General features: G+C 41.1%; 1 protein-coding gene across 1 annotated transcript in view; it reads right to left on the reverse strand.

Moving 5' to 3' along the window:
* Positions 1–22,767, reverse strand: part of OXCT1 (3-oxoacid CoA-transferase 1) — a 160,561-nt gene that overhangs the window by 53,295 nt on the left and 84,499 nt on the right. The window contains exons 12-13 of the mRNA XM_056112160.1: positions 19,618–19,690; positions 18,879–18,954 (exon numbers count right to left, since the gene is read on the reverse strand). Coding sequence (XP_055968135.1) covers positions 18,879–18,954; positions 19,618–19,690 — 149 coding nt within the window. The remainder of the gene's footprint in view (positions 1–18,878; positions 18,955–19,617; positions 19,691–22,767) is intronic.

Genomic DNA, 22,767 nt, shown 5'->3' on the forward strand with positions numbered 1-22,767 from the left:
CACTCAGAAATTGCTTTATCCTGGGCAAGAGAGACAGTACCCGGATTAAGGGAGTTGCCTAGCAGGCAGCCAAGCCCTGGGAATCTCCTACAGTACATAGGGTCTCATGAACATTATCGGGAGAGCATAGAGCCATGAGTGGTCCACCAGTATCCCAAGATCCCCACCCCAGCACCCAGTTCTGTTGACTTGTATCTCAGGGTTATTTCCTTTGGGAACTGATCTTATCCCTTATTTTGTTTCCTTATATTCCACAAATGAGTGTGTTTTTCTGACTCATTTCACTTAGCATGCATGATTTCCTCCAATTCGAAGTTGCAGCAAACTGCATAACTTCCTCTATTCTCATAGCTAAGTAGTACTCCACTGTGTCTATCTAACACAATTTCTTTAACCACTCAGCTATTATTGGTCACTTGGGTTGTTTCCAGATCTTACTACAAATAACGCCGCTATGAACACAGCTGTGCAAATATCCTTTAGTTCAATGCTTCTGGGTTCTAAATGAAAAAAGGCTACCCACTGACTGGAAGAAATATTTCCCCAGCATGTCAAAGGGCTAACAGCCAAGATATATAAGGCACTCTCAAAGCTCAGTGTCAACAATGACAACAAAGAAAAAACAACCCCATAAAAAATGGGAAGAGGAAAAGAACATATAATTGTTCAAAGATGACCAAAAGATGGCCAATAGGCATAGAAAAAAATGCTTATCATTATTAATCTTCATGGAAATGCACATCAAAAGGGCAATGAGTCATCACCTCCACCAGCATTCAGAAACAGTGATTGTAGGGATGCCGCTTTGTTCAGCCTCTTTGGAAAACAGCCAAGGAAAGAGCTTTCCTTTGACCCTGCAATCCCATTGCACCTGATCCTTACCACAAGAACCATGATCTGGTTTAGAATTATTCTTGATAGGCTTACCAATACACATCTCCACGTTACTATGGCAAAGTCCTGGTTTTATTCAGCACTGGTCACCACAAGTATTAATTACAACTGGTACAGAATTCAAGCAAGCCAGAGAATGCACCCTTTCTTGACATAATAAAAACACTTAAGGCACTCCATTTTTATATTTCAAAAGCTTTGACATAAAGTCCTTATTTTTATTAACTTATGGGTAATCTACAATTTCAGTTTTGATTTCTTTCTTAAAGTCCAATGAGACAGAAATGTGTGATAGAATTTATGGGTTTTCTAACCTTTAACACAGAAGTAAAACATACTTTTAAGTATGATCTGAATAATGTGATTTTTTCACTTTAGGGTTGACTTTTAGAAATTCATCTGCTATAAAATATGTTTGCATTTCAAGCCCTCTAGATTCCCAGAGGATCAAGTGTTTAATGTAGATTTCTAGATTATGAAAACTATCTCAATTACTAGGATCTGATCTGGAGCGATAGCACAGCGATAAGGCATTTGCCACGTGGTCGACCTGGTCAACCTAGTTCAATTCCTCCACCCCTCTCTGAGAGCCCTGCAAACTACCGAGAGTATCTTGCCTGCACGGCAAAGCCTGGCAAGCTACTCGTGACATATTCGATATGCCAAACACAGGAACAAGAAATTTCACAATGGAGACGTTATTGGGCCCACTCGAGCAAACCGATGAACAACAGGAGGACAGTGCAGTGCTACTAGGATCTGAATTTGACACAAAAATTTTGCTATCCCTTATTTTTTCATTATTCAAATTTTCCCCAATAGATCACAGCATCTTCAGATATATGTAAATCTACAACTTAATGGTTAAAAGTTGAGTCAAGTTCCCTTAGGCTTTATAGAAAGTAAGAACTTGATTTAATGAGATCTGCACTGCTCCATAATTCAGACTGAGCAGGTGACAATATAAATTTCAATTAAATAAAATTCAGTCTTTCAGTCACACTGTCCCACATTACAAGAACTCAATAGTCACATGTAACTTGAGTTACCATAGTGTACATAACATAGATAAAACATTTTCAGCACCACTGCAGCAGCTTTTTTGCATAACAATGGATTGTGGGGTTGCAAAGAGGCAGTAATTTGCATAAGATTTTAATTTGTTAGAAAAAGGATGAAACTAGGATTTATTGTAGGGCTAGAGAAATAATACAGAGCTTGCCTACTGCTTGTACTTAGTCGTACTAAGTATTTGTACTTAGTAGACTGGGCTTGATCCTCATGAGTACCACCAGGAGTGACCCCTGAGCACAGAGCCAAGCATAAGCACTGAGCACAGTTGGATCTGGCCATCTCTTCACACAAATAAATAAAATTTAATCTAGTACTATTTGCTTTCCCCTATCACCTACTTCAGTCTTTGTGAACTGTAAGTGAATACATTTGTGAGCATGCTGAATCCAAGATAAAGTTATCGTCTACATACAGTTTAGGAAAATGAATCATGTACTTGGTCAACCAAAAAGTAATGTAAGAAATAGCTCTACCCGCCAACTTTGAAATTTGAAGGAAAAAAAAATCTCTGAAAATTTTATAAAAGCAAAACTGACATTTCAGGGCTGAGGAGATGGCACAGCAGGGAACACGTTTGCTTTATATGTGGCGAGCCCAGGTTCATTCCCTGGCACAACATATGGCACCCTGATCCCCTGCACCCCGCCACAAGTAATACAAGAAGAGTCAGGTGTGGCCTCAAAACACAACACAACAGAACTACAACAAAAAGCTGACATTACAAATTATCTAGGAATTAATGAGGAAAAAAGACCTTTATGCTAAAGTATACAAAATTTAGTTAAAATTATTGTCAAGAGAAAAGAATTAAAATTATTCTCAACACTACAAGATTCTTCTCACACAACTAGCTTATGGGGTTAGAAAGAGGGAAGGATAAGAGTATAGCAAGAACAGAAGGATTTTGATGGATTATATTTTGATAGTGACTATGATGTGATAATACAGTTTGAAGCAGTGTAAACTGTACTACTAAAACCACATGTAGTTTCTATCAATTTTATCCTTTAATTTTATTTATTTATTTATTATTTTCATGCGGCCACACCAGCAGAGTTCAGGACTTACTCCTGGCTCTGCACTTGGGAATCACTCCTGGCACTGCTCTAGGGACCATATAAGACACCAGGGACTGAATCCAGCTTGGCCATGTGAAAGAAAAGCACCCTACCCACCATACTATCACTCCATACCCTAAACCAAATTTAAACAGCAGAAAACATTATTCTCAAGAAATGGAAGCCTGAAATGTAGCTTTTATTATAAAAAACATTTATAATAAAGCATTCAATTTATAATTCTAGATATAGTATGGAATAAAATAAGTAAAGGTAAAGACTAATAATTTATGTATTTCTTAAAGTAGACCTGATTAATTTATAACGATTAATTTCTTAAAATTTCTTAAAAGAGAAAATGAACATCTACAGAATTGGAATCAAAAAGAAAATATAACAGATTTCGAAGATACTGAAAGAAATTTCTAAGACTATAACAAATTGTCCTAGGCCAATATGTTTAAAAGCTTAAAAGAGAGAGAGAGATAGAGAGAGAGAGAGAGAGAGAGAGAGAGAGAGAGAGAGAGAGAGAGAGAGAACAAAAGGGAATGCCCTGCCACAGAGGCAGGGTGGGATGGGGGGGGATGGGGGGAGGGATACTGGGATCCATAGTGGTGGGAAATGGGCACTGGTGGAGGGATGGGTATTTGATCATTGTATAACTGAAACCGAAGCACAAAAATTTGTAAGTCTACAACTGTACCTCTTGATGTCTCACTAATAAAAATTAAAAATAAATAAATAAATAAATACAAATATTGTTATACTGTTGTACAAATTGAGAAAAAAATAAATAAAAGCTTAAAAGACAGATATTCTCTAATAAAATACAAATTCATTCATACACTTCTCAGAAGAAAGGTCATAGAATTTGAGGTGACCAATAAGCATGAAAGGTATCTTAGACTGAGACTGGAAAGGCAGCTGGACAGGCTGAGCATAGGGTTTGCATGCAGGAGGCTGGGGTTGGATTCCAGACATCACATGGCCCCCCAAGGACATACAGAAGTGACAGCTGAACACAGAGCTGGGAGTCATGCTCAAGGACCAACAGATGTGGCCCCAAAACAAAACAAACCAAGGAAAATAATCTCAGCTTATTAGCTCATAATTCATAGTAAAAGAATAACAAAGATTCATTAAATTGATAAATTTAAGTAGCGACATCAACAAATTACAGGAAAAGAAGTGCATGGTTATATAAAAATACAGAGTGTAAACTTCAAGACAGTTGAATTTAAAATTCAGTTTAGAAATTACAGGGTCACAGGTACAGCTCAGCAGCAGAGCACTTGTCTTATATGTGTGAGGTCATGGATTCAAGGCCCAGGATTCAAACCGCAAAAACCAATCACTTAATCACATAATCCCCGTTATTCATCTGTTTACTCGAGCGGGTGCCAGTAACGTCTCTATTCATCCCGGTTGCGTGCTAGCGTAGCCCAACGGTATCTGTTCGTTCTAGGAATATGCAGAGCCTCAAACCGATCATTCAGGGTCTTGACGAAGAAGTCTGACCATCATGTAGGTGGGCATACATGCAATCTTTTGACGTCTCTTGGAATCCAGTCAGTAATGGCTCTAGTCCAGCGGTTGTCTGTAAACCTCATTACGTGTCCAGCCCATCTGGTTTTTGATGCCTTGGCAAATGAGACAACATCCCTGATTCTTGAGCGTTGATGGAGATCAGAACTCCGGATTCTATCTCTCATTTGAGTGAATCGTGATATTCCAAGCATAGCTCTTTCGATTCCTCTTTGAGAGACCCGAATAGCATTCTCATCCTGTTTTCATAGGGTCCAGGTCTCTGAGGCATATGTTAATGCAGGAAGAACAGTGGAATCAAAGAGATGTGCTCGTAGATGGAGGTTCTTTGTCCTTTTAGTTATTTCTTCAACGCTCTTGAAGGCATTCCAAGCCGCTCTCTTCCTCCTGCGCAACTCAGGTGCCAGGTCATTCATCATGTTGATTTCTCGACCTAGGTATATATAACTGTTGCATTCGGAGATGGTGGTTCCGTTGAGAGCGAATGGAGCGTCAGGAACAAGGCTGTTTCTCATAAACGTTGTCTTCATAAGATTCAGCTGTAGTCCGACCTTTCCACATTCACGGTCAGAGTTGTTCAGCATTTGTGCCGCTTGGTTGATGTTTGGTGTTATTAGAACGATGTCATCAGCAAAGCGGAGGTGGTGTAGTTGCCAACCATCTATCTTCACTCCCATGCTTTCCCATTCCAGTCGTCGCATGATGTTCTTGAGGGTGGCACTGAAGAGTTTTGGTGAAATGGTATCACCCTGCTGAACCCCTCTCTTGATATGGATGATTACTTCTTTGTAGAATGGTGAGATCTTGGTAGTGAATCCGCAATAGAGCTCACGAAGGATCCTGATGTATTGAGTTTGTACGCCCTGATTGGCTAGGGCTTCCATGACCGCTTCTGTCTCAATAGAATCAAAGGCCTTCTTTAAATCAATGAACATTAGACAGAGCGGCATCTTGAACTCCCGAGAAACCTCAATGAGTTTAGTAATTGTATGGATATGGTCGATGGTACTGAATCCTTTTCGGAATCCAGCTTGTTCACACGGTTGTCCTTCATCTAGTGTTCTGCTAATCCTATTCAGGATGACTCGAGTGAACAGTTTGTAGACGACAGACAATAGGCAGATTGGGCGATAGTTGCCAATGTCGTGGATGTCTCCTTTCTTGTATAGTAGTACAGTCCTGCTGGTTTTCCATTGGGATGGAACCTTGCATTCAGACAGGTAGCGTGTGAAGAGCCGTGCCAATGTATTGATGAGTACTGATGGTAAGTTCTTCAGGTGTTCAGGTCTGATCTTGCCTGGGCCAGGTGCTCTTTGTTTCTTTACCGACGAGATGGCATGTTGGATTTCGGAAGGGATAACATTGGGAACGACATATCCATCATGTGGTATGTGGTATGTGGGCAAGTGGACATGGCTATTAAAGAGATCTGAGTAGAAGTCATGAATAATCTTCTCCATTGCCCTTCTGGAAGATGTGATAGATCCATCATGGTGTTGGAGGGCAGTCATCTTGGTTTTGTAGTTGGTGAAGGACAGGCGGGCATTACGAATGCTTTTCCCAGCTTCTGCCACATCTACCAGTACTGCTGCTCTCCTGTTTTTGAGGTCATCCTTGATGGCTTCTCTGCACTGTTTTGGCAGTTCGGATGTTCGCTTGTGGTTGCCTGAGGCATGTGCCAAGCCACGTTGGCGAATAAGTTCAAGAGTTTTCGAAGAAAGGCGTTTTTTTGTGGTTATCTCTCTCTTGGCATTCCTCGCACAATCATGGAGGTGCTGAATCATTCGATCATATTCCTCATCAATGTTGTCAATGACGGCATCTTCCCATGTTGCTGCAACAGAGCCAAAGAGCTCCCAGTTGGTGGTCGTTCTGGGAGTCCTCTTCTTAAACCTTGCATTCTTTTCTCCTCATTCTGTGAGGTAGAATTTTGCACGAAGAAGACGGTGGTCTGATCCCGTTTGGAATTTTGGGACAACAGCAACATCGGTTAGGCAAAACCGCCGATTGAATATGATGTGGTCTATTTCATTGTGGAACCATCCATCAGAAGACTCCCATGTCCAACGTTTAGATTCAGCCTTTTGGAACTGTGAGTTACCATGGAAGGTTTTGGTTGACATGATGAACTCAGACAGTTTGTCACCCTGTTTGTTACATTCTAGGCCATGGGTACCGATGTGGAGTTCATCGACGGATCTTCTTGGTCCTATCTTGGCATTAAAATCACTGACAATGATCTTGTCGAAGGTGTGATCTTCTTTATAGAACTTCTCCAGCTCCATGTAGAACTTCTCAGTTTCTCTTTCACCATAACTGGATGTTGGTGCATGTACAACAAAGATAGAAACTGCCGGTAGTGAGCCACATCTATTCAAGTGTAATCGTCCGATTCGGGTTGTTAGGCATTCGAATGAATCAATGCTCGTGGCTAAATTTGTGTTGACAAAGATACCGACACCACCGACGCCTCTTTTATCACATGTTCCAAGGAACAGTTCTTCTCCAGTGTCGAAAACGGCATGATGTGATTGATGTCTTCTCGTTTCGGTCAGACCAATGATGTCGTACTTGATCTTTTGCGCTTGTACCATAAGGTCTTCAATGGATGCAGCAGATGCCAGCGTACGAGCATTAAAAGTACAGACAATCATTTTTGTTTTTCTTCGTTTTGGCAGCCTATTTCTGCCTTGGTATTTGATCAGCCTTTCCTTCCATATCCTTCTCGACTCTGCCATATTCAGGGTTAGGGGAATGAGATCCATTTATTACTGGATTTGGCATATCAATTTGGTCTATTTGGCATAGACCACGGATAGCTTGCCAGGCTCTGCCATGCGGGTGGGATATTTAAAGGAATCCTGAAAACTTAGAGAAAAGTAAATAAATAGTCGCACAGCTGCAAATGCGGCCGCGCGCTCCCGGGAACTTGTGATAATCTCTGGATCCTGGCCGTTGTTGGGGTTACACGGCAGTTGGAGGGTATAACTGTCTAGCTACTGACAGGTCCAGTCCCAAATCGTGCAGGCTTGGAGATCTCAGCCCCGGGTCCCACACACCTGGGTTCCTCTGCTAGTTCTGTTATGCCTGAGGCTTATCCAAGTATGTGGAGAGTGGCCTCAGTATGGTCTTGACTGGGGCCTGGAGGTCTTCAGCTGTTGGGCCCTGGCGAGGATAGTCAGGCACAGGGTAGGATACTCTGCCTTGTGCTCTCCCGGGAGCTTGTTGTGATAATCTCTGGATCCTGGCCATTGTTGGGGTTACACGGCAGTTGGAGGGTGTAACTGTCTAGCTACTGACAGGTCCAGTCCCAAACCGTGCAGGCTTGGAGATCTCAGCCCCAGGTCCCACACACCTGGGTTCCTCTGCCAGTTCTGTTATGCCTGAGGCTTATCCAAGTGTGTGGAGAGTGGCCTCAGTATGGCCTTGGCTGGGGCCTGGAGGTCTTCAGCTGTTGGGCCCTGGCGAGGATAGTCAGGCACAGGGTAGGAGACTCTGCCTTGTTCTCTCCCGGGAGCTTGTTGTGATAATCAATCAATATATGAAACAAATCAAAAAGCAACCTGTTGTTTTTTGTTGCTTCTATAGCAATATAAAAGATGTACTTTGAAAACTAGAAAAAGTGAACATAAGATTAAAAGACTTCAATACATTCTTATGAAGAAAGTCCACAATCATTAATATTTACTCACAGTTTTGAATGTTAAGTAAATAAATCAGGTAATATGAATTTTAGAAGGAAAAAATTACTCCAGATAAAAATACCGATCCAAAATTATTCTAAAACCAAAAGACTAAAGTAAGAAGAGTTCACTTTAGTAAGAAGTAAAGAAGTAAAGTAGAGATGCCAAATTCAGCTGTCTAATGAAATGCTATCTGCAAGATTCATTAGCTTTAAGCTTTTGGCCATCCTGTCCTCAGCCCTTATGGCTTTACTCTATTATATCATCAGCATCATTATTTATGAAATTTCTAATGATGGGTTTGTAGGAGAACTCATCTATCATGTTTAATGTTAGCACAGCGGTAGGGCGTTCGCCTTACAAGCGGCCAACATGGCCGACCCGAGTTCGATTCCTCTGCCCCTCTCGGAGAGCCCGGCAAGCTACCGAGAGTATTCGATATGCCAGACACAGTAACAACAAAGTCTCCAATGGAGACGTTACTGGGCCCGCTCGAGCAAATCGACGATCAACGGGAGGGCCTTTACCTTACCTTTACCTCTTTTCTTTTTAAGTAGGTTATCTAATGAGAAGGGGAGGGGGTCCTGCAGTTATATAATTACAACATTAGCCGAAGGGCTATTTATTGAAGAGATCAAACTTTCACATTGCTCATTTCTCTCTAAAGGGACATAGAGAGGGGGACAGGAAAGTGATGAGACATGGCAAGCACAGGCTCAAACTCTTCCAATGGCTGCGGATGGTGAAACAACCTGGCTTGGGATCATTTAGATGATGAGCTTACCTTTCCTTCTGCCTCTGTTCAGAAACATTGGATTCCGGTGAAGAGTCAGGGTTCTATGAGCTAAGCAGTTGTTCACAGACACATCGTGTGATACAATGAAGGAAGGAAGTATTTTCTTTCCTCTAGAGCAGGGCTTATAAAACTTTTTTATAATTACAAGGGAAAACAATTTATTTTAGGCCAGAGAAATTTATACGTGACCAGGGAGTTAACAGGTATATAAAGTGGGTATTACTGTATCACTGTCATCCCATTGTTCATCGATTTGCTTGAGCAGGTGCCAGTAACATCTCCATTTATCCCTGTCACAAGTGGGTATATAAATGAAAAAATTGATAATAAAAAACAGAAAATAATTTATTTTAGGGGTCAAAGTGGGTGGGGTATTTGCCTTGCATGTGACTGATCTGGGTTCATTCCTCTATGGTATCCCCGGAGCAGTATCAGGAGTGATTCCTGATTATATACCCAGCAGTCACCACTGAGCACTGCTGGGTGTGGCTCCAAAACAACAACAGAAATAAAACATAATTATTTTAAAATGACCCCCACACTCAGTTATGCAATCCCTCTGCTGTCTACCCGCAGTTCAAGAAGTTGGCTCTATAGCAAAAACAGCCACAGAATAGGGCACGAGTGATAGTACAGGGTTGGACATTAGCCTTGCATCCAGCTGACCTGGGTTCAATCTCTGGCACTCCATATGGTCCCCCAGTATTGCCAGGAGTGATTCCTGAGTGCAGAGCGAAGAGTAACTCTGAGCACCACCAAGTGTGGTCCCTCAAAAATAAAAAAAAGCAAAACAGAAAAAGAAAACTAGACTTAGAGCAATCTTTAAGATTGATGTATGAAAACGGAGGTGTTCACTCCAAAAAGGGAAAGCTATCTGGAGTGATAGCACAGCGGGTAGGGCTTTTGCCTTGCATGCAGTTGACCCGGGTTCGATTCCCAGCATCCCATATAGTCCCCCTGGAAGCACTGCCAGGAGTAATTCCTGAGTGCATGAGCCAGTGCATCACCGGGTGTGACCAAAAAGCAAAAAAAAAAAAAAAAAAAAGGTAAAGCTATTTCATATACTCATATTCCTGCACATAACTGGAAGATTAACAGCTACAGGGGACCTCAACAGTTCAGCAGACTTGCTATAAATTTGCTATTGCTAGTTTCAGATTTTAATTTTTTTTAACTTATATGTATGGCGTTTACCTTTACAGTGTTCCCATATTTCTGTATTTATGTTCCAATTTTAGAATGATTCCATTTCAAGTGTTTTCCACTTCAAAAGTATTTAAAGCTTTTGTTTTGTTTGTCTGCTTGCTTTTTAAGTAGCAGAGTACATGAGGTCTTCCAAAGAAATCATTGGTAGACTTTTTTTTTTAAATGGGCAAACAAAATGGATAAACTACTTTATGAGCAAGTCTGTGGTACAAACTGGATCTCAGTGAGAGTTTGAAAAAGAACATGCAATGGTCAACCCAATAACCGCTGTAAACCCCTGCTTGGCTTGTGGCTGGACTCCAGCAGCCTCCACACGTTCTTCACTATATACAGGTCCTCAGCTTGTTCCCAAACCCCTGTAAGAGCCTTTTTAGGAAGCAGGGGCAGTCTCCTCTCCCTCCCAGTTAGGTCCTGGGAGTCTCCAACACCTGATCACCACTGTATCAACAGACCCAGTTCCATGACTATACTCATTAAATTTCATGCTGTTCATGGTTATACTTCTTGTCACTGGGTGAAGATGGGGAAAAGGAAGGGAAAGAACAACTTTCAGCCGAGTCCCTCAGAATGCTTCCAGGGGGGCTGACTACAGAGGTTCACCCTATGCACAACAGGAATAGAGCAAAGCCCAAAGGGAAGAGGAGCCTCTAACCAATGACTTAATAACTGTTAGTTCCATCCTTTAAACAATATATTTAGCTATACTTTTTAAACCTAATCATAGTTTTTAATCATCAACATCCTCCAAATAAGAGCAGTTTTTCTTGCAAAATTCGTATTTCAAATATGCCAGTGTATTAGTATTCTTTTAGTGTGAAATATATTGGATATAAATAATACAATTAAAGGTTAGTTCTCAACAACATGCTTTCCAGATGATCATAGATTAAAGTAGTTTGAATAACCAGATATAATATCCAAATAAAGAATAACAAACAGCTTGTTCCTAATAATACCCTAAAGTCACAAAACTAAGTTTATTATATATATTTGTTTAATATGTGCTCATCTATTATACCTCTGTACAAGAAGAAATCATTCTTTGCTCTTGGCAAAGAAAAAATAAAGCATCAAATGCACATGAGAAGTAAAAGCACCCAGGGTCCATGTGCTTTCATTCCCTCCATGGTGGAATACATAGGGCATGGCTGGATTCTATGTTACTCTTCCACCATCTAAGGTAGGCAGGAAACAGGAACGGCAGGGCATCACCCTGGCGGATAAGAAGCATAGATGGAACATTCGCCCACAAGTCAGAAAATTCCACTGAAAATGAGTTGATAGAGGACCACAGAGATAGTGTAGCAGGTAGGCCACCTTGTATGCCCGGCACCCATTATAGCCCTCCTGAGTCTGCTAGGAGTGATTCCTGAGTGCAGTCAAAAGTAAATCCTGAGCACCACTGGGTGTATCCCCACCCCATCGTTCCCCCTCCAAAAGCTTACGAGAGAGACAAAAGTGGTCCAGCACATCCACAAGATGAAGGTATTAAACCCAGAAGACAGGAGCAGAACCCAAATGTTGGACTGGAAACTTCTCTGTCTAGCCCTTTATTAATGTTCAAACATGTAAGCTGTGAGACAAAAGAGAGATGCGGGAAAGCAGCATTTTCAGAGAAAATGGCCCCAAGCAGGTTCTAGATCTCTCAGAACCCTTGCAAAGATCCCAGTCTCCATGACGAGGATAGCACAGGACTTTCTAGGAAGGAGTGTGCAGAAGTGTGAGGTGACCTGCTCCCCATTCCACTGACAAGGCAGAGCCTGAGGGCCAAGTCCCGAGGCAAGGGCACAGTGACCTGACTCCACAGGAGAAAGTTCAGAAGGTGTGGGGGGCCTAAGAGAAAGCTCAATGCACTTCGCACATGCTTTGCTTGCAGGAGATGAGTCCAGTCTCTGCCCAACATGGTCCCCCACACCACAGTGCCACTCTTGAACACAGAGCCAGGAGTAACTCGCAAACATGGCTGGATTTACTCTGCCCACCTCTCCCCTACCTATATCCCCCACCCCACAAAGAGGGAAAGAAACTTAAAAATTTTTTTTGAGAGACCACCACCAACACTGAAGGAAGAAAAGGTAATACATGAGTGCATCTTCCCAAATGAGGGCCATGTAGGAAAGTCAGTTTTGTTTTGTTTTGTTTTGTTTTCCAAGCAAACACTCCAGAAAGGAAGAGAGCCCCATAAGTGATAGTCTATGTGTGAAGGAGACCTCAAGGAAAATAGGAGCTGGTGAGAAAGTATCCAGCCACCATCCATGAGGTCAGACACTGCCATAGTAGTCCAGAAGGTGTGTCCAAAGACCTCCCACAGGAACAGAGAAGAAAGGATGGGCTTCAAACATCAGGCGGCACCAGTGATCCTGGAGTCAGCACATGGTAGTCACCATCCTCGTGAGAACCTCCCTGGTGACTTCCTCACCTTTTTTTCTCCTGCACTTTCATTCTCGTCAATGTCAAAGACTGAGTCAGAAGAGGGAGAGGGAGGAGAGAAGCAGCCACCTTACAACCAACCCAAGTGCAAGCAGGCAGGCTGGCCTGCCCGTGGCTGGTGAACACTGAGAGCAAATGCATTGCTTCCAAATACTCACCGCTCACTACTTTGAACCAGCTCCTTCTGTTCCTCATACAAGACTGAACATGTGAATCAGAGTGACCCAGCGGTAGTTTATTATCTGAGAATAGGTTGAAATGCCATATAGAGGAAAAAGCTTCCCTAACTGAATAAAGTTAGTCACAACAGGAGATGTAAAAATAGCTGTGGTTTGACTTTATTCCACAGTAGATCTTATTCAATACAGTGAATATGGAAAACACATGCACGCACAATGCGCACCTGCAGACGTGCGTGTGCGCACGCACACACACACACACACGCACACACACACGCACATGCTTGTGACAGCTGGTCTCAAGACACAATCGCCATCATGGAGAACAGTCATGCTTTCTTTTAAAGCAGTCCAACATAGCGGTATCAAAACCCGTTAAACGGTCTGTCACAAAGTGTTTTTTCTTAAGAAATTAAAAATAAATACCCTAGGAAAAAAACCAGTATCAAAGCTAGTCAATGGTAGTGCTTGGGGAAAAACAGTTCCCCAACAGTTAGTAAAACAATAGACATAAAATGTATCACTGTGTGTCAAAAACTGGGCAGGAGAGATAGATTAATAAGTAGGGAGCTTGTCTTGTATGTGGCCAATCAGAGTTCAGTCCCCAACAGCTCCTATGATCTCCTGGACACCAGCAGAAGTGACCCCTGGGCACTGCCAGGTGTGCCCCCCCCAAAAAAACCAATAAAACAAAACTCAAAAAAAAAACTCAAAAACTGACCAAGATATTGTCCTTCTAAAGAGTCATACTAAGAAAAGCCCTAAGTAGTATATATTAAATTTTGGAGGTGATAAGGCTCTGATGCTGCATCTACTCAAACAAAAACAGGTTTAATATGTAAGCCAAAGGTTGTAGATAAGTTTAAATGTAACTTTATTGACAAAATGGGCTATGGACTGAATTGGGTACATTGGCCAAATTTATAATATTAATACTCCATAAATGCAAAGAACTGTATTTGTTTTGCAAACTGTTGCATTCTCAAAAAGCTAGAGTAGAGACCCCCTACATAACAAGTGCTAAATAAAAATTTACTGAATGAATTGAGTTAATCCATAGTTAATTTAATATCCAAGTTAAGTATTATCATTTTATAAATGAGTATTCTATGTAACATGATGTGACGTGCCACCATTAAGTGGGAAAATCAGTATTTAAGCACAGTTCTAATTGGGAAGACTCCTGTGCATTTCCTCATATATTCATGTGGCAAAACCGGGAGTTAATATTTGTAAACCTACCATGCATGGACAAATATATTTTTTTCCACTTTCCTTTTTCCTTATCCATGGTCTATAGTTTCCTGGGCCTTAGAATCAAAGGCACAGGACACCAATATGTTAATACCATTCTCTATCTCTGTTTTTAACCTTACTTATGCTACATTCTGCATTTATATGTTACCCTATGGACTTAATAGTTGAATGGTAATTGATGCAACTAAACTAATTTGAATCTTTAACACAATTTTTCTTAGTTGTAGGAGAAGGACCAGAGAATCAGCACATCTTTAACAGAGATTTGTAGAAGATCAAATCAATTTGACATGCTCATTCAGGTACGGAGAAGACATGAGCGCAATATAATTCATATTTATTTTAGTGAATCAAGATAGATTTTATTACGTAAAACTTACTTAAATAAATGTGTACAGAGAAAAAGACGGAGATACATGTTCAAGAGAAAACATGGGCTTCTTCAGAGTGAAAAAAGCAGAGAGACACAGCGACAAGCAAGGGAGATCAATGTTTTCAAAGGAGAACATAGGCTTGAAGAGCAAGTCTGTATTTTTTTAATGCAGAGAAGTGAAAAAGTGTATTTTTTATAGAGAAGTAAAAAAGTGAAGGAAAAATAGATACCGAAAATATTCTATGAGCCTTTGCCTCAAGCAAGCTTCACTTTTCCTTATTTGCATATGGTATACAGTGAAATAGGATTAGCAGATATAATAGCAGAAATAATCTGAATAGGATTAGCAGAACACTAGATGAAGGACAACCATGTGAACAAGCTGGATTCCGAAAAGGATTCAGTACCATCGACCATATCCACACAATAACCAAGCTCATTGAGGTATCTCGGGAGTTCAAGATGCCGCTCTGTCTAACGTTCATTGATTTAAAGAAGGCCTTTGATTCTGTTGAGACGGAAGCGGTCATGGAAGCCCTAGCCAATCAGGGCGTACAAACTCAATACATCAGGATCCTTCGTGAGCTCTATTGCGGATTCACTACCAAGATCTCACCATTCTACAAAGAAGTTATCATCCATATCAAGAGAGGGGTTCAGCAGGGTGATACCATTTCACCAAAACTCTTCAGTGCCACCCTCGAGAACATCATGCGACGACTGGAATGGGAAAGCATGGGAGTGAAGATAGATGGTCGGCAACTACACCACCTCCGCTTTGCTGATGACATCGTTCTAATAACACCGAACATTAGCCAAGCAGCACAAATGCTGAACGACTTTGACCGTGAATGTGGAAAGGTCGGACTACAGCTGAATCTTACAAAGACAATGTTTATGAGAAACAGCCTTGTTCCTGACGCTCCATTCACTCTCAACGGAACCACCATCTCCGAATGCAACAGTTATATATACCTAGGTCGAGAAATCAACATGATGAATGACCTGGCACCTGAGTTGCGCAGGAGGAAGAGAGCGGCTTGGAATGCCTTCAAGAACCTTGAAGAAATAACTAAAAGGACAAAGAACCTCCAGCTACGAGCACATCTCTTTGATTCCACTATTCTTCCTGCATTAATATATGCCTCAGAGACCTGGATCCTACGAAAACAGGATGAGAACGCTATTCGGGTCTCTCAAAGAGGAATCGAAAGAACTATGCTTGGAATATCACGATTCACTCAAATGAGAGATAGAATCCGGAGTTCTGATCTTCGTCAACGCTCAAGAATCAGGGACGCTGTCTCATTTGCCAAGACATCAAAAATCAGATGGGCTGGACACGTAATGAGGTTTACAGACAACCGCTGGACTAGAGCCATTACTAACTGGATTCCACGGGACATCAAAAGATCACGTGACGCCCACCTATAAGATGGTCAGACTTCTTCGTCAAGACCCTAAATGATCGGTTTGAGGCTCTGCATGTTCCTAGAATGAACAGATACCATTGGGCTATGCTAGCACGCAACTGGGATGAATGGAGACGTTACTGGCACCCGCTCGAATAAATCGATGAATAACGGGGATTAAGTGATTAAGTGATTAAGTGATACAGTGAAAACAGCAAACAGATGAACTAAACAAAACAAAAATAAACTTTTAGAATACAATTCCAATTAGTGGTGGCAAGAAAGAGAGAAGAGAGGGAAGGAAAGGAGACAAAGGGTGCAAATGCTTGGCGAAGGACGGAACTGGGGAACTCAGCGTAGACCTGACAGAGGTCGAGTGTCTTTTAAGATACACACTGGTACCTTCTATCATGTTAGACTACAAAGCTACCTCATAAAAAATCAAAATCAAAAAAAGATAAATGTAAACAAATGACCCATTGGCATTCTCCCTGTAGGAGGATGAGCTTAGCTCTTGCATTCCTCATGGATAGCAACTAACTGCATCCTGGGGCACCGCTGTAAGTTTTCAGAAACCAGCTCCCATAGCTGACCATACACATCTGTTTCCCTTCACAAGTCAATAATCTATGGCAGCTGTTTTCCAAAAATAGACAATGGGGAGGCCAGAGTAGCTCTGCATGCAGACTCAATGGACTGCATTTCCACATTTTCACAGCTTGCTTGAGGTTTCACCATTATCATGATATATCAGAGAGTGCAAAGGCACCAACTACCATTTTTCTCAACTATTCCCCCTCGGCTGCTCAGAACCTGCAAAACTGTTAAAAGTCTGCGCATATTTGGACAACATGCCGCTTACTAAAAAGCCATTAAAGGACAAGACAAATAGCATCCACTCCACGTGTCTGCCTTGAAAGCTTAATGTTTATTATAATGTGACATCACAATGATTAATGGGATGCCACAGTGCAAAGAAACTCAAGGCTTTATAACCAATGAAAGATTATTAAACAGTAAAAAATAAATTAGAAAAATAAATGAAAATGCTATAATAAAGCAAACTTTTCAGCTTTTTGCTGCCAGATCTTGCCATAAAAATATATCCAAAACCTTTAACTCAACATAGATCTTTGGAACAAAGAGAAATAAAATACTCCATAAAACTAGGCTGGATTTTTACCCATAGTCAACCAGAGCAAGAAATGTACTCTCAAAAATGTCTGGTTTTTGATATCTAAGTACAAATTCAGAATTTGTATAGAATTGTATGTGGTCAACTCAGGTTTGATTCCCAGCATGCCATTTGGTCCTGAGACCACCAGGAGTGATTCCTGAGTGCAGAGCCCAGAGTAACCACTAAGCATCACCAGGTATGGTGCCAAAACAAAACAAAACAAAACAAAATATATAGATATACAATCTTAATTATTCCAGTATTTTGTTGTTGGTGGTGATGCTGATATTGTTTTTTTGTTTGTCTGTTTGTTTGTTCTGGGGCCACACCCAGTTGAGCTCAGGGCTTACTTCTGGCCCAGAGCTCAGGAGTTACTCCTGGAAGCGCTCAGGACCATAGGTCATGCCAAGATTAAACCTTTACATTTTGAGTGTAACTTTACTGTCTTTATCAAATTTATTGACCAACAAACTTGGTTACATACTGTAACCACCAGGGTTAAATGCATTTTATTTCTTTTTTGTGTTTGGGGGGGTCGGGGGGTCAGAAGGGCAATGCTTGGCAGTACTCAGAGCTAAGTCCTGAATCTGTGCTCAGGATCACTCCAGATGGGACTTGGGGAGCAAGGCAAGTGCCCTACCCACTGTACTAGTGCTCTGGCCAGGGTTAATTTTAAAATACCAGGGTTAATTTTAAAATGCCCAAATGCCCAGGCTACATTCCAGATTATATTAATTAGGAAGCTCTGCAGGTATCAATACCTGCAGGCCCAAGTATCAATAGTGTTTCAAACCTTCAGATAACTTCAACATGCAACTAAAATATACAAAGGATTTAATAATTAAAGGCTGAACAATGCATACTTTGGAAGGTATGAATCAAAAGAGCTAAACTAACACTTAGCCTAAAATTGTATCAAACATGTGATCTAGCTTCCTTAAAAAGAATTATCAGAGAAAAATGTGAGAGCTACCAAAAATAAATTAAATCCCTCTTATGGATCACAGAACAGAGTCCTCATTTACTGAACCATTTTTTTAAGCTGGTAGTACAGAAAAAATAAATCTATAAAAAACTATGTAAGAATAACTTGAATTACTCAGTCAAAATGAGCTCATAATCACAGACATTGTTGTACCCACCTACATATCAGAAAGCAAAGATTTATGCTTGGGTCTGACTATTTTCGCAATATTAAATTAAATTATACTTTGCAGTTGGAAAATAAGAACCAGAACGGAGCCAAAGAGCTAGCTCAAGGGGTTAAGTGCAGGAGGCCCAGACCCCACTGCTTGCAACTGTATGGTCCACCAAGAGCACAAACACACACACACACACACACACACACACACACGAATATATATATATATGTAATATAAACTTGCATACTTCACAAAGATGTTTAAACTCTGTGGGTTCTGTATTCCATAACAGAAGACACATGGTTGATTATTTATGGGGCGATGTGAATAAGAAAATAAAGTAGCAAAATAAATGAATATGTTTGTTTTTCTTTCCAGCTATAAAACTTAGCTCTGCAAGGTATGGGAGGTGACTGAGTGGGAGAGAACTCGTCCTGCATGTGGGAGGCCTGGGGTTGATTCCCAGCACCAACAAACAAAAAACGACAACAAAACTCGGTTATGATATAAATATTTGTAACTTTAAGTTCCATCAAAATTACTTGTAATTTTTACTTTTATTATAATTTACTTGTATCAGAAAATAAGCTTTTTTCTTCATTTCATAAACATAATCTGACCCACACATAATTCAGAAGATAATGTTACTTACAGGGATCATCCAGTTAGCCAAGTCACCGTATTTGGAAACCTGCATTGCCCCCAGCATTGTTAGATCAACATGTCCGCTGGGGGGGAAAAAGAAGAAGAAAATATATATATACACATATATATACATATATATACACACACACACACATATATCATATTATAGCATGTTCCCAAGCTTTGTATTCTGTTTTCTTGAAATTGCCAGCAATTAAGATAAACAAACCATTCTACATGCCCAAAATGCATTTGCTTCCACACCTGATTGGCAAGTAGCTCAATCTGATATTGAGAAACAGCCATTAAGAAATTGTAGCCCTATACCGTCTCCAAAACCAAATTAAACACAGGTGTACATGGTGAGATTGCTTGTTTCTTTGAGGGGAAAATATGGCTCAATTTGAAGATAAATACTAGCAAGAAAATGAGTACATGGTTTGTAGAAAATGATAGGATACTCAGAACTTTTAAATGTTTACGTCAGTATAGTTAGTATACAGATCTGTATCAAATATTCCATTTGTGGAGAGAGGGATTTCTCTTGATAAAAGCCATGGGATTTTTCTATGCCCAGATTTCAGTGCAATTGAAAAAATAATTTCACATCTTGGTGGAGCCGAATAAGGCCCTGATAGGTTTCTGGCTGGGAGACAAGGCTATATTTCAGGGCCTTGCTAACTCACTCAAGGGATGACTCAGCTTTCCATACCATGTGCAACATGAGGCACTTCGTTATTACATACCCTCTAATCATCGCAAATGATTCATCACTGGAGAAATAAGAGGCTCCTGGAAGAACAGTAACTGTTTCCTTGCCTAAACATGCACAGAGGGGAAAAAAGGGTGAAGGTGATTAGGCTTCTAAGATTATCATGATAGAGAGAGGTCTGCACCTTCTGTTTCCTAAAGAACTCAAGTTCCCTTTACCAAATGTGGTGCCATAAGGATTCATGGTACACTGTAAAGAGCAGCATTTATTTTATCACTGGTCCTGCTCAGATTTACTCTTGCGTAGTGATCATAAAAACCAAACCAGATCATCCCAGAGACTCAGAAACAAACCTCAGAACCCAGCGGCTCTTGACAAAAATGCATCTGGACTCCGCATTAGGTTACCAGCCCTGGGCGACCCCATCACCACCTGTTACCCCTGGAGGCTCGGGGTCCACCATCTTCCAGAGGCCAATGGACAGCCAGGTAAGGGCCCACAGTGACGAGACACACGGGGCCTCATGGGACGGGGACGGGGTCGGCCCTTTCTCCCCCGCCCCAATGAGACCCCGAGTCGCCGCCCATGAACAGACCCTCTGGCTACTCAATAAGCTGCTTCAGCCATGATCCGAGTGACTCAGAAACAAATCTCAGAACCCAGCGGCTTTTGGCAGAAATCCCTGCAGATTTAATTAAGATGTCAGAATATGCTATTCATTATCAGGAATAGAAAAAACAAATTATCTAATGTTGCCTTTTTGACAGATCTGAGTGTTGGGGTAAAATCCCAAATAATAATGTTGGGTCTGGTGTCGAAGTATTGAATGCAATCAAAGTAGAGAGAGAGTAATGTGGAAACCATCTGCCACACAGGTATGGGGAGGGTGTGGGCTGGAGGGTATACTGGGGTGGAAAATGTGCACTGGTGAAGGGACAGGTGTTTCATCATTATATGACTGAGACTTAAACCTGAAAGCTTTGTAACTGCTCTCATGGTGACTCAATAAATAAACTTATATAAAAAACTTTTATTTTTATTAATAATAAAATTATTATATTTTATTAATGCTTTGAAATTCTCTACAAACAATTCCTATACCCAACCCCACCTCCCATCACCCTATTCCCTTAATAAATCTCTGCTAAATGCCAATGAAGTGAGGGGTCCTGGAATTCATTTGTCCGTATCTACTGGCAAGTTACCAGTGCCCCCCCCCCAAAAAAATAGTGGGATAATATTGAAGTAACATGAATTTGAAGAAAATGACACAAGAGATGATCTTCAAGCATTTCTTAAAAATTAAATCCAGAGGCTTGAGCAATAGCACAGCAGGTAGGGTGTTTGCCTTGTATGTGGCCAACCCGGGTTTGATTTACAGCATCCCATATGGTCCCTTGAGCACTGCCAGGGGTAATTCCTGAATGTGGAACCAAGAGTAACCCCTGTGCATTGCCAGGTTTTCTATAAAGAGAAAGCACTGTAACACTGTTGTCCTGTTGTTCATCGATGTGCTCGAGTGGGCACCAGTAACGTCTCCATTTTGAGACTTGTTAATGTTTTTGGCATATCGAATACACCACAGGGAGCTTGCCAGGCTCTGCCATGAGGGTGGGATACTTTGGGTAGCTTGCCAGGCTCTCCGAGAGGGATGGAGGAATCAAACCCAGGTCGGCCATGTGCAAGGCAAATGCCCAACCCACCTACTCCAGTCCATAAAGAGAAAAACACACCTAAATTCTTAACATCACTGCAAGATCTGAATCTCTTCCCTCAATCTTTTCCTCTTCTTCCTTCTCCTCTCCTCCATTTTTCCTCTCTTGTTTCTATTAAGGTCATAGTATTTTCACAAAAATCAGGGACCAATATTCTAATGCTAGCCAACACATTCCAAGAGTTCCCCTGGAAAGACCTCTCTCAAAAGCAGCATCTTAGAAAAAAGTTCATAGCTGGAAAATGGATAATCTTCAAGGCCATCCGCTCCTAGTGCAGCCAATGATATGACCTGACTCACAGATGAACTTTCTTTTTGTGATGAATTTCCTGTCTAATCGAGAAGCGCCATGTCTCAATCCCAATGGTCCACACAGGCCACTTTGTCAAAGATAAATCAAGTAGCTAACTGAGAAGTCACCGTGTGTTACCCTAGTATAATGGGGCATACTATTCAGAGGGAAACAAAAGTCTAGATCCCAAATTTAGAGAAAGGTCCACACACAACCACAGCAGTGTGGTCTGACATGCCCAGCTGTGCAATACAGCTACCTCCTGGAAGTCTCAGTCTGGTCTGAAATCTAACTTCATCAATATTCCACTCCATCTGAGCTCAAATAGAGAAAAAGAATGAAACTATTTATACCATGCTGAAATATTTATTCCCCAAAGGATTTGATTCTAAATAAAGGAACAGTTTCACATTTTTCATAAGCTGGAAAGCTTTGGAAAATACTTGCTGGTGTGTTTAGAGGGGCTTTTAAAGAGCACACAGAGGATGGAGAGAGAGTAGTATAGCCAGTAGAAAGCTTGCCTTGCACATCGCCAACCCAGATTCGAACCCTAAAATCCCATATGGTCCCCTGAGCACAGCCAGGAGTGATTCCTGAGTGCAGAGCCAGGTGTGTCCCAAAAACAAACAAACAAAATCTCCCTAAGAACAAAGCTCCTGGATGAGAGGAATTCATTAGTGACTTCTTCCATACATTCTAAGATGGTCTTTTACCCCATCCTTCTCAAGTTCTTCCAGAAAGAACTCAAGAACATACCAATATGAATGTCAAAATGTTTAGAAATAATAAATGCTGGTGGATATGTGAACTCATTAATTTTTGGTGGGACTGCCATTTAGTTAAGTCTTCTTAGAAAACAGTTTGATACTTCTCAAAAAATTAAGAGTGGCACTTACATATAAATTTACAATTTCATTCCTGGACATCTATCACAAGAACAATACAACTTTTGTCTGAAAGGATGAAGGGGGTGGGGGGCAGAGGAGGAAGGAGGTATACTGGCATACTGGGGACAATAGTGGTGGAAAATGTATACTGGTGGCGATCATTATATGACTGAAACTCAAACATGAAAGCTTCGTAACTGTATCTCATGACGATTCAATAAAAAAATAAATTTAAAACAAAGGAGGAAGGCACACCCATTTTCATCTCTGCATTATTTATAAGAGCCAAGA

The sequence above is a fragment of the Sorex fumeus genome, unplaced genomic scaffold (assembly GCF_029834395.1).
Source record: "Sorex fumeus unplaced genomic scaffold, SorFum_2.1 ptg000015l, whole genome shotgun sequence".
Classification (NCBI taxonomy): Eukaryota; Metazoa; Chordata; class Mammalia; order Eulipotyphla; family Soricidae; genus Sorex; species Sorex fumeus.